The sequence below is a fragment of the Phycodurus eques genome, chromosome 1 (assembly GCF_024500275.1).
Source record: "Phycodurus eques isolate BA_2022a chromosome 1, UOR_Pequ_1.1, whole genome shotgun sequence".
In the NCBI taxonomy this organism is placed as follows: Eukaryota; Metazoa; Chordata; class Actinopteri; order Syngnathiformes; family Syngnathidae; genus Phycodurus; species Phycodurus eques.
This window is the reverse complement of record NC_084525.1, coordinates 715,557-727,913: the sequence shown is the minus strand read 5'-3', so window position 1 is coordinate 727,913 and position 12,357 is coordinate 715,557. Positions and strand designations below refer to the sequence as shown.

Genomic DNA, 12,357 nt, shown 5'->3' with positions numbered 1-12,357 from the left:
TCCTATTTCCGCAGTGTCCCTGAACGCACCTCGCGCAGTTTCGACATAAACACGAATGCCGGACGCAGCCGCGCCGAACGTGTCGCCAAACGCGGCGTTTATCCGCCGACATGCGTCGTTTATAGCGTGATCAGTCGGATTTTGTCCCGGAAGTCCCGAACGAAATCTGCCACTCTTGAATGAAAATCAACATTCGTTCGAAAACTCCAGAACGAGCGAGTTCACAGTAACGTTCATCAGGCACAAATGAACTAAGTTCAGTTAACGTGTGCCCCAAATATAAACTAGTTCATGAACTTTCCTACGTGGAACTCGTTCAGGCACAACACTGACACCAGGGCTCGTACGATAGTGTTTGTAGTCGATCGAGCAAACTGAACTATCGGCTTTAATGCACCTGAGTTCATTTTAGAGGAGAGGTAGCATTTAGGTTGAATCAAGCAGGCCCACAAGATTTGTCCGTTCTTTTTAGGGCAGCCCAAGCCTTTTTTTGATCAAATGTGAAATGTTTTCAACCACACGAGTAAGTCCAGTTCCTTTCAGTTCTTCCGGGATTACCAGGACGTTGGGCTGAAGCTACACAGACTACGCTCCTCCCGAGTTTCAATGCTGGATTTGATGATCTGTTGGGGCCTGCCACGAAGAATAAACAACACAGTAAATGCAAGGCTTTTAGCTTTATTTTCGACTGTAGCTGCCACGTCTATTAGAGACACTTTGTTCGGAATCGATGTCACAGCCGTTATGTCAAGAAACATTGAAACATTTATGACGACAAAATAAAGAATCACGCCAGCGCTCTCCTCGGACCTTGAGAGTGCTCTCCATCTACTCTTCCGCATTGGGATTCTATGTATGCTATTCCCAGTCTGCACTCAAGGACTGCGGTCTGATTGGTCGAAGTGACACAACGACAAGATGCTCGGAAGGGGTCTTGTGTTTTTATTTCCATAAATGATTGAAAGAGCGTTATCTTTTCCCTGGAGGATTATGCGAGTCTCAGACGAAAGAATTAAGTCAGGCAATTGGGCGCAGCTCCGCAACAAAGGGGAATTCAGAGAAGGATTTTGCCTGTCAAAGTCAATTACATTGTATGAGTTTAGGAGGGTGAGACATTGTAATATCTGCTCAGGGATTTCAAGAGCAAGGATCATACTTGAACTTTTCAAGCTGGGCATTAAAAGAGCCAAACAAACCAAAAGAAAATGGACTCCATTTACTCTGAATATGGTTTTCTCATCATCGCCATTCACACCAAGGCCGTGTCCAGTATTTTCATTTTTTTTCATGCACTCTGTTTTCATTTACTGAAAAGCCTTTTTGAAAATATTCCAGCCAAGGAGGAGGACTTTCCAAAACATTTGAAAGTTTGTGTGTAAACGTTTCCCCCCCCACTTGTCTCCTAAATAGTCAAAATCATGAGCCGCTATGTAATTTATAAGAACATTTATTTATACTTGTTTTTTCTGTTTATGTTTTATTGTTAGGTGAAAGGATTTTGTTGCATGCCATGATGTACAGTATATACAAAGATTTTAAATATAAAATATAAAGGTAGTAAACAAGCAAGCTAAAAAAAATGTCTCTCGTGGACAATTAATTGTAGCAACATTGCTCAACAAACTCAAAAACTCAAATGCCAAAATGATATTACTGTTCTGAAAAAATGTATTTAATGCTCAAATATAAGACCCATCCATCCATCCATCCATCCATCCATCCATCCATCATCATCCATCCATCCATTTTCTACATTGCTTGTCGTCATTAGGGCCGTGTGTGATCTGGAGCCCATCCTACCTGACCTTTGGTGAGACGTGGAACACACCCTAGATTGGTCTCTGGACTGTTCCTAATAAATAACTAAATGTTGTCCAGTAACTAGCAAATATGATGAACACGATCGCGACCTTTATTTTTAAAGTCCCCTAACTTTGGGGTAAATACTTCTTCAGACATGCGTTCCTTGAAATCTAAACATTCTAAAAACGCACTTTCTCCAAATCGTGCTAACGTCTATTTTTTTCTACAGCTAAATGGGTCATAATGCAGCTCCAATTGTGATGCTAATAATAACATAATACTGTACACACACTGAGGGACATTGGAACCAATCCCTAGTGTTGCTGCTACATTGAATGTCATGCAGATCGCACAGTGATTATATGAACAATGACTAAAAAGATGGCCAATCATAGTAAAGTTGGACTGTGGTTGAAGGCGAGACTAAAAAGGCAAGTTATAATACAAACCAGACGGGTTCAGAAGGAAATTAACTAAATGGTAAAGTAGTCTTGAGTGTCACTTTTTGTCACTTCTAGAAAAGTGGAGGTGTCCCGCAGGGAAATAAAAAGACATATGGTCTGGATTGCTTGGGCTCGCGAGGACACTCTCTCAGCATTCACACACACATTTCTGGGGGAATTGTAATTACTACTTTCCATCAACGACTTCCTCTGACGAGTTATGGCAGCGATCTAGCGGAAGGAGCGGTGTGTGGCTGCTGTTTGTGAAATTTCATTAACTCATTCACTGCCAGCCTTCCCAGTAAACATGGCTATTGGACTTCGAAAGCCGTCAATGGCAGTGAATGTGTTAAGTTTCCTTTAATTTGCTTGTGGCCTCCAATTGCCACTTTGATTGTCTATTTGTCCTTCAGTCTACGCTGTGACAAGTGCTGTCCAATCAGGAGCCGCAGGCGATTGAGAGCAAGTCAACAGGCAATTTTGATGTCTGTCACTATCAGGGCTACTTGATTGCCTAGGTTCTTCATGTTGTTCAACATTTTCTATAGAAGTGTCCAATTTGGTGCTCATGGTAAATAAGATTGTTTGGCCTAATTGGAGGTCGGCTCTTTTCTGAGTACCCTTCTAGTGACGTATTTTATGGTAATGTCGCACTCAGTGTTTTCCTTGATATATCACAACTGCTTTTCTTAAAAAAACTATGACTGTCTTCTTGGAAAATTCCAACTGTTTTCTTTAGCGTAACGTCATTTTCATAGTCACAAATATATTCTTGTTTTTTTTTTTTTTTAAACATAGCCTTAATGCTTCTTGTAATAACCAAACAACACTTCCTTTTGTTCCACCGTAGAGAAAAAAGAAGTAGCATGTTAAAGCTGAAATCCACAACTATTTTTTGTTGAAACAAAAGTAATTTTCACCCAAGCCACTACAAGAGTAGATTACAGAATGCGGATTAAGCCTATCAGCTTCTGATACAGCTTTCTAATTTTTTCAATATTTATTTTTTTATATTTAGTGACTATCCTATACATTCCCGCACAGGATCACTTGGTGGCGCTCTAAAAGTACGGAGAAGAAATGAAATATTTGACCTACGAACGGGCAGGCCCATATATGGACAGCACGCAGGTCGACTGAGCCATAGAGAACGGCGAAAGCACACGGGGTTGGAAGGAGCAGGTGGAGGCCGGACAAGCATTTAGCCTACGTCATATCAAAGCGACGAAGGCTTTGTTGTAATGCTGGATTCCAGTGTTAGAAATGGTGGATGATAGCGTTAATTTCAGCCTGAACAATAGCAGTGGAATTAGACCGCACTTTAAACACAGAGATCTAAGCAATAACTACCTAAATAGCACTGTTACACAAGACTGGGAGAGACAATGGGATCAAAACAGAGATGGACTACATCTGTGGTTTCCGAAAGAGAGTATGTCGTGCCACTCGGTGAGAAATGTCGCCTTAGGATAATACGTTCCTCATGGAAAACAAAACCTGTTGCGAAAGTGGGAGGTCTTTCAAATGAGTCTTCCACAATTCTATGAGACACACGATTCTTCTCAAGCATACAGCATTCCTGCTTATACTTTGACACTCCACTACTCTTCCACCTTCCCAACCAGCACGAAGCGCAATGGGAGCCTCTTTCCCGCTTCAAAACAAGTGTTCCCAAGACTCATGCTTGTGGTAACACTGACACCTTGAATGGCTCACAGCTGACCCTGCCACGACCCCTGTGTTCACTTGGACTCGAGTGTGAATAGATGCAAAAGAGTGGGGCGGATGTACCCCACAACTTAATTAAACTACTGAACACCTCCCACCGTGGGAGAGAAATGTGGGGACGTTGTCTTTGTCGACATTGTCACCTAAAATTGGAAATCTGAAAATTTCAATTTAAATGTGTTTTATAGAAAGCACAATGGCCTCATGGTTAGCATATGTGCCTCACAGAGGTTAAGTGAAGACTCTAAATCGCCCATAGGTGTGTATGCTGGTTGTTGTCTGTAGGTGCCTTGCAATTGGCTGGCAACTAGTGCACAGTTAACGCACTCCAAGGCTCAAAAAGTCTCATTGCTGATGTGATGTGTGATGTGGTGATTGAAAAAAAAAAACACCCGGACTCACCCCTCATTATTCTTGGGGACTTTAACAAAGCTAAACTCAACCACGAACTCCCTAAATACAAGCAGCACATCGACTGTCCTACCAGGGAAAATAACACTTGAGACCCCTGCTGTACTACACTAAATAACGCATACCGTGCCATTCCTCGTGCCGCCCTGGGCTCGTCTGATCACTGCTTAATTCACTTAATACCGACATACAGGCAAGAACTTAAATGCGCGAAGCCTACAGTGAAAACAGTGAAAAAGTGGACCAATGAAGCAAAGATGGAACTTCAAAACTGTTTAGACGGCACAGACTGGAGTGTCTTTGAAAATTCAGCTGGCAGCCTGGATGAATATACGGACACTGTCACATCCTATATTAGTTTCTGTGAAGATGTGTGTGTACCAATAAAGTCAGCTTTGAAAAGGACACTTTCACACCCGAAACCCACCCAGCCGCACCGCCGACCACAATCACACCTCTGACTTCTGCGTTAACCATCCACGAACAGGATGTGAGACGCATCTTCAAACAACAAAAGACTAACAAAGCGGCAGGCCCAGACCATGTGTCTCCATCCTGCCTCGAAGTCTGTGCAGACCAGCTCGCTCCAGTCTTCACACAGATATTTAATAAATCTCTGGAACTGTGCGAAGTACCATCCTGTTTCAAACGCTCCACCATCATTCCAGTCCTCAAGAAACCTGCAATCTCGGGTCTGAATGACTACAGTCCTGTCGCCTTGACATCTGTGGTCATGAAGTCCTTTGAACGTCTCGTGCCGGACCACCTCAAAACCGTCACAGGTCCCCTGCTGGACTCCTGCAGTTTGCCTACTGAGTGAACAGGTCTGCATATGATGAAGTCAACATGAGACTGCACTTCATCCTAGAACACCTCGACAGTGCAGGGACCTACGCGAGGATCCTGTTTGTGGTCTTCAGCTGAGCGTTCAACACCATCATCCCTGAACTCTTTTCTGCCAAGCTTCTCCAGCTCAGCGTCTCACTTGCCATCTGCCAGTGGATTTACAGCTTCCTGACGAGCAGGACACAGCAGGTCAGGCTGGGGGAGACCACCTCATCCACACGCAGCATCAGCACTGGGGCGCCCCAAGGCTGCTCTTCTCTCTCTACACGAACGACTGCACCTCAGCGAACCCGACTGTCAAGCTCCTGAAGTTTGCAGATGACACCATTGTCATCGGCCTCATCGAGGACGGTGACGAGTCTGCATATCGACAGGAAGCGGAGCGGCCGGAGCTGCGGTGCGGCCGACGCAACCTGGAGCTGAACACGCTCAAGACTGTAGAGATGATCGTGGACTTCAGGAGGCATCCTTCGCCACAGCTGCCATTCACGTTGTCCAGCTGCCTTGTGTCAACCGTCGAGACCTTCAAGTTCCTGGGAATTACAATCTCTCAGGACCTGAAGTGGGCGATCAACAGCAACTCTGTCCTCAAAAAGGCCCAGCAGAGGATGTACTTCCTACGGCTTCTGAGAAAGCACGGCCTGCCACCGGAGCCGCTGAGACGGATCTACACAGCGGTCATCGAATCGGTCCCGTGTTCTTCCATCACAGTCTGGTTTGGCGCTGCTACAAAAAAGGACAAACTCCGACTGCGACGGACAATCAAAACTGCTGAAAGGATTGTCGGTACCCCCCTACCCACCATTGAGGACTTGCACGCTGCCAGAACTAAGACAAGGGCGTGCAAAATCCTCTCGGACCGTCCGCACCCCGGTCACCGGCTCTTCCGGCTCCTTCCCTCGGGTAGGCGCTACCGATCAACGCAAACTAGAACTAGTAGACATTCCGACAGCTTCTTCCCTCTTGCGATCAACTTCTTAAACACCTAACCTATAATTCCATTACAACAAGCTGGAATTTTTTTGACTTGAGTTGGTTGTCACATTTGTGCGGGGCCAATTATGTATTACTCGTGCACTCACTGTAGTTGTCTCGCCATGCTGCACTATTTGCATATACTGGCCACTCATGCCACAGTAGCATCTGCTCCATTTGCACACGGATTGAGGAGTATCTGTAACATTTGCACAACCGACATTGTCCCAGATGATCGCACGACTCGTCACTTTAAACCGCATCCACTCCTTGAAGTCTCGGCGCCCTTTGCACAATGGTCATTGCGCCGGACAATTGCAATATTAGTCATTCGAACTGCTCTAAGTGCTCGAGGACTCTGCATGTCTTTATGTCCCCAAAGTGTTCTGTAAACTGTTGTACTAGAGCGGCTCCAACTACCGGAGACAAATTCCTTGTGTGTTTTGGACATACGTGGCAAATAAAGATGATTCTTATTCTGATTCTTTTTTTCTTGTTCTTTTTTTCTTATCAAGATCTCGATCCATACCCCACCCCTACACTGAGTTGCACAGAAATCGTTTTTTGCTACAAACAAACATAATCGCACATACTACTGGGAATGGTGTGTTCCTTCAAGAGTGGATTCCACACTATGCAGTTGTGCAGAGAATGAGATGAGAGAGAGAGAGAGCGAGAGCGAGAGAGAGAGAGAGAGAGAGAGAGAGAGAGAGAGAGAGAGAGAGAGAGAGAGAGAGAGAGAGGCGTGGTGCTCCTTTCCTGGCTCCAACCATACAGTACTTGTCTTCTCTTCTGCCCCTGCACATGTGTTGGAAGCACTGAGGAAGTGCAGGAGCAGTCCCAACCCAAGTGAGTCAGTCAGTCCATCAGTGCGCCCAGAGAGACGCGCACACCGCCTGCTCGCAAGCAGCATCTGCGCATCCACAGCCTTTTTTTTTTTGGGGGGGGACACAAACAACTCCTCATGTAGACTCTCCGGGATAGGAGGACCTTTCCCGGGTTTACATTCCTGGAATAATTGAATCCGATGGTTTAGAGGGTCTCTTAAAGTTGAGGAGTCAGTCTTGCCTGAAGAAGAATATTTCATCCAGAAAAAAAAAATGACAGGATTTACTCCCATTTGCATTTTTTTGGCGCTCCTCGCCACTTGCGTCTCTTCAGGCAGCAAGTCAAATGTGCCGCGCCTCAGACTCTCCTATAAAGGTACATCTATCTATCTATCTATCTATCTATCTATCTATCTACCTATCTATCTATCTATCTATCTATCTATCTACCTATCTATCTACCTATCTATCTATCTATCTATCTATCTATCTATCTATCTATCTATCTATCTATCTATCTATCTATCTATCTATCTATCTATCTATCTATCGATCTATCTATCTATCGATCTATCTATGCAGGTGGCTGTCAGTATTAAGGCTTGTTGAACATTTAAACACGATCATTGAATGCAGTGATTCCCGAACAGTGTCCCGTGAGGTACCGTCAGGTGTGCTGCGGAAAATTATACAATTTTACAAAATTGGTCCAAATACATATGTTTTTTTTTTACTACAAATAACGTATGATTGGCCGTCTATCTATGCCAGCGATGTATAGTGACAGGTAGAACAAATGATGCATAGCAGGAGAAAAGAAATGTGTATAGGATTCCTTTTTTGTGACACAGAAGTTTCTTCGAATGTCAAATACTAGTCTATGCATCGGCTCAATAAAGGTTGGGAAACACAATGTGCATTTTTGGCTTCTGTTTTTTTGCGGGCTTCCTGCAGTGGAGCTTTTACTGTACAGTTCGGAGGGCGGGGTGCCAGCGGGATGAGAGCCGGAGGTCATTTGGCGAAGGTTGGCTCTTCTGCGGGATGCGATTCTCTCGCTATTAGAGTTTATTAACAGCGGCGAGCGAACACCCGAGGAGGATGTTGGCTAATTTATGAAGTGTGATGGGCAACTGTAAAATGACTTAGAAACTACCGAGCTCAGTTCTTAAAAACTGTCACCTGCATTCAAGTCTTGTTTTCTTGCTAGATGTTGATTGCGTTCCTGCTGAGGCGTGAATGTTCGGAGGCAATGTTGCATTACAGACAAAAAACTTTGAGTCAATGCTGAGATTGAGTACTTGCGTGAATGCTGAATATTCAGCACTGTTCTATTCTGCACTTCCATGAATTCTGATGTGAGAATTTTGCCGTTTTGTATCCTAAAAGCATACTTGCGAATGCTGACGATCACACAGGTCGGACCCAATCTTGTTTCGACAAAGCGTCATTTCTCAACCGATAAGCTTTTGATCTCATCACAGGACATTTATCAGTTTAATTCTTATGTTGCTTCGGATCAGAAACCCCCCAAATTCTGTACTTTGGCATCATGTTGGACAGAAGAGCGATTGAGGCAGAGCCAGCAGGCCCTCTCAGGTGCAACATCTGCGGACAAGAATTTCCACACATTCCACTTTTCGTTCGCTTTGCAATTCTTTGAGCTGGATCGCATTGTATACATGTACTTTTTCCTCTTCCGGCATCTAATCTAAACCCACTTTTGGCCGTGACTCATCGAGCTGTAATGAGAAGCTCGCAAAAGACGGCGCGTGTGCGCGCTCGTGTTTGTTTTCAAGGGCTGTTGACTCTGTTTTTGCCGAGCCGAGCTCATTGTTTGCTTCCAGTCGGGACAGAGTGGGAGTGTATAGTCTTCATCGGTGATAGATATCGCACAGGATTTCCTTCAGTTCCGTGCCCTGATTTCAGGAGAACAGTCACGTCGTCTTCCTGTCGGAGGGACTGTGACGACCGCAGTCAGAGGGGACAGAGACAAAAAACAAGTGCCGGTGGATGTTTTTGGTTTGACTTGTGCTAAAGTAGTTCACTGCAGACACCGAGCATGTATTATTTCCTACAGGCGTTGTTACTATGTTGTATGACAGCGGTACGTTGATGTACAAGTGAGCCAACTTACATTAGGTGGTGGCAGCGAACTCAACTCGCTTCGCAACAAGCAGCAGTTTGCCAAATAACAATTCTAAAAAAAAAAAAAAAAAAGAGCGGCTCAAGCTGGGCAATGCCACTCCCAGTTGGAGTTGACTGTCAAACTAAACATAGCACGTCGTGTATTTCCGCTAGCTCCATACTCACACACAACACAAAAGGCCATAGATGGGGTAATGAATAGCGTTGATGTTGCGGTGATATAACTCTTTAACGTTTTGCACAGTAATGGTGCAGCCACACATATGGACAGACAATATAGAAATACTCACAGGCATGTATTATTTATCCTATGCGAAAAACAACGGACTCATGTGCAGGCAGTGGAGCTTCGGCACCCGTGAATTGCTGTCTGTTTTAATATGTTCTCTGAGACTGACTAGCAACCAGTGCAAACACCCAAAGTCAGCTGGGATAAGAAAATAGATGCGAATGGAAATGAATGGAAAAGAATGGAAAAGTCAGAAGAAGCAACATTAGCGGCCATGGACACAACGATATTTTACTGCAAATGAATGCATCGATGGTCTCGTGACTCTTAGCAGGCTAAAGTTTCACTTGTGTGCAAGACTGATCACAGCTGAATGGACAAAGTTCCAAGAAAAAAAACAGTTCATGCTTCCATGAGACTCAGTGATTTTTATTAACGATGTTGTCTTCTTTGGCACCCTTCTGTTTTCCCACCTCCGCAAAGGCCAGTTTGGCCAATGTGTTTGCATTTAAACACTCTTGTTTCAAGTCGTCGAAGGTTTTTTATTTTGTATTTTATTGACTGATTGATTGATTTATTTATTGTGAGTGCTCTCCATCTCAAGTTTACATTTCCTTAAAAGCCACTCTGATGGACGGCAGTAAACACACATTTCTTGAAACTCAATCAGTTGAACACAAATCGGTCTGGAATTTGTGTTTAAAAAAAAAAAAAGGTTCCCATCGGAAAGGATGTAAATAACAATTTGGGTCAACTTGTCACCATATTAAAACCTTTCCTACCTCAACTGCCAATATTTGAGCTAACATTTTTACACGCTTAATTGTCGCACATGTAAAAGTAAGTTAAGCACCACTACTACTACTACAGTAAAACAATTCCAGCCTCTCGTTTAACCCTGATAAAGCGTGAAGACTTTCCTGATTTACTGCAGTGAAAATGATTCCTTTGATACTCAAGACACAACTACTGTACATTCTGTGTGATATGTTGACATCTCGTGACATCCTTCACCAAGGCGATTCAAACTAAAGCTGGAAACATCTTTTTTTTTTAACAATTCTTGATTTTTGAAAATATATTTATTGAGAAGCTCTGCAGCAAATATTGACTGGGAACAAAATGCACGTGTTACCGGAGAGAGAAAAGGGTTTGTGACCAAGCTCGTGAATGACTTCAGTTTTTCCACTTTCAAGTAGCCATGAACAGTCTTTTACTTCAGTCTGGAAATGTTTCACTTTTTTTTTTTGCAGGCTTCTCACAGATTGTGGGAAGAACAAACACTCTGCCTATAACATTGTTATTAGTGGACAAATGCTTCCTGAGCTCACGACCTATAACCCCACAGGTTACACACTCTTAATAATTTCCACCTTCACCGGAGGCCATGTAGCTCGGTGCGGCTTTTTTTTTTTTTTCAATCTTTTGCGCCTCTTCTGTCCGTCAAATTCCTGACAACCAGGAATAGCCCGAGGGTGTTTGTATTCCCAGGAGCATTAGGAAGTCATTTAGCGACAGGAAAAGGTGTCATTACCTCATTTCAATCAATTAGGACGCAGAGCAGTTTGAAACAGGAAGAAAGCAGTTTTTACCAAGGGAAACCTTTGTGCTTCTTCCTGCCAATCGAGGGCCGCAAACATTACAATCTACATCGAAGTGACGTATAGTAAACAACCAAACAAAGGAGAAAATCCTAATGACCTTACCTGCTGTTGACATTGTTAACAGTTTGATAACCGCTTGCTTTACTTGAACTGTTACTGACTCGAAAGTGAGCAGGTTTTTCCAAATGGGATCAATTGCAGCATCGATCTGTAGCTATCATGAATCTTCAAGTAACTGCACGGGCGGCGTTTCAAGTAACATTGAACGAAGCTAGCATTAGCGCTCCAAACGAGCGGACGTTAGCCATGGCTGCTACGTTGGTCGCGCGACTTCTTCGTGACGCAGTGTTAACTCAAACATGAAATACTATCGGGTTTGAAGTTTTTATTTTGGGGACTGTATAACAAATGAAAACTCCAAAAGAGGGCATCAAATGTTACTTTGGAATGGTTTCAGCTGCCTGAGGTCCCTTCGCTCTGCATCTGTTTGCTCGTCTTTTGCGCACCACAAATGATTGACACCTCATCAGTCTCCCATGAGCTACTTTTGCTCAGAAAAGAGGGACGCAGATGCTTTCATTCATGTACTACTGTCCTGTCAGACTGAGTTTTGACAAAAAGGACAAGAAGGTTTTTTTGTTAAATTGCAATCTCCCTTTTAACTGTCATACAACAGTGAAAATAAGATAACCAGTGTAATACTAACATTTGAATAACAAAACTGTCTTCACCACGACGACGGCGTAATGTGAATGGAGGTCATACGCCGCACACATAATAATCATTTACATACCTCAATCTCACGCAAGTGTAAAAAGAAGTTACTACTCTTAATAAAAATCTGCGGAATGCTTTTAATTGTGCGCGGTATATGCTTGCAGCCCTCCAAGGAGCTCCAGAGCAATTTCCCGTCATGCGTTTCTCTGTGTCCCTCAGTGCGTTTGTCTGTCTTCTGCCGACAACGTGCCAACTTCTTTTATTCACTCCTGCCGGGACTATTTATACACACACACTCAAACTAGCTGACCTGAGGCACACACACAGTCCGTCTTATACAATATTCACTTTGTTTTCAGCAAAAGCGGGGGGTCACTTGAAAACAGAAGCGCTCTCACCATTGGCCTTTTTTTTTTTTTTTTTAAGCCAATTGCATTAGTTCTCAGAGTCAAGAGTTGTGTTAGTTTTGTCTCGCCGCCTGTGAATGAACGAGCGTGTTTGCTCTGTCGGCATCGCCCACAAACCGATACAAAGACGAGTGTTAGCTGTTCCTGGGCCCGGCGGGATAATCCGAGAGCCTGCCGGAACTGAGTCGAATGTGGCAGCCATTCTTGTCCTTCAGCGCTTTT

General features: G+C 43.9%; 1 protein-coding gene across 1 annotated transcript in view; it reads left to right on the top strand.

Moving 5' to 3' along the window:
- Nucleotides 1–7,015: 7,015 nt before the first annotated feature.
- The window catches only part of sema3bl (sema domain, immunoglobulin domain (Ig), short basic domain, secreted, (semaphorin) 3bl), a 56,308-nt gene continuing 50,966 nt past the window's right edge, over nt 7,016–12,357 (top strand). The window contains exon 1 of the mRNA XM_061670921.1: nt 7,016–7,409. Coding sequence (XP_061526905.1) covers nt 7,307–7,409 — 103 coding nt within the window. The 5' untranslated portion in view covers nt 7,016–7,306. The remainder of the gene's footprint in view (nt 7,410–12,357) is intronic.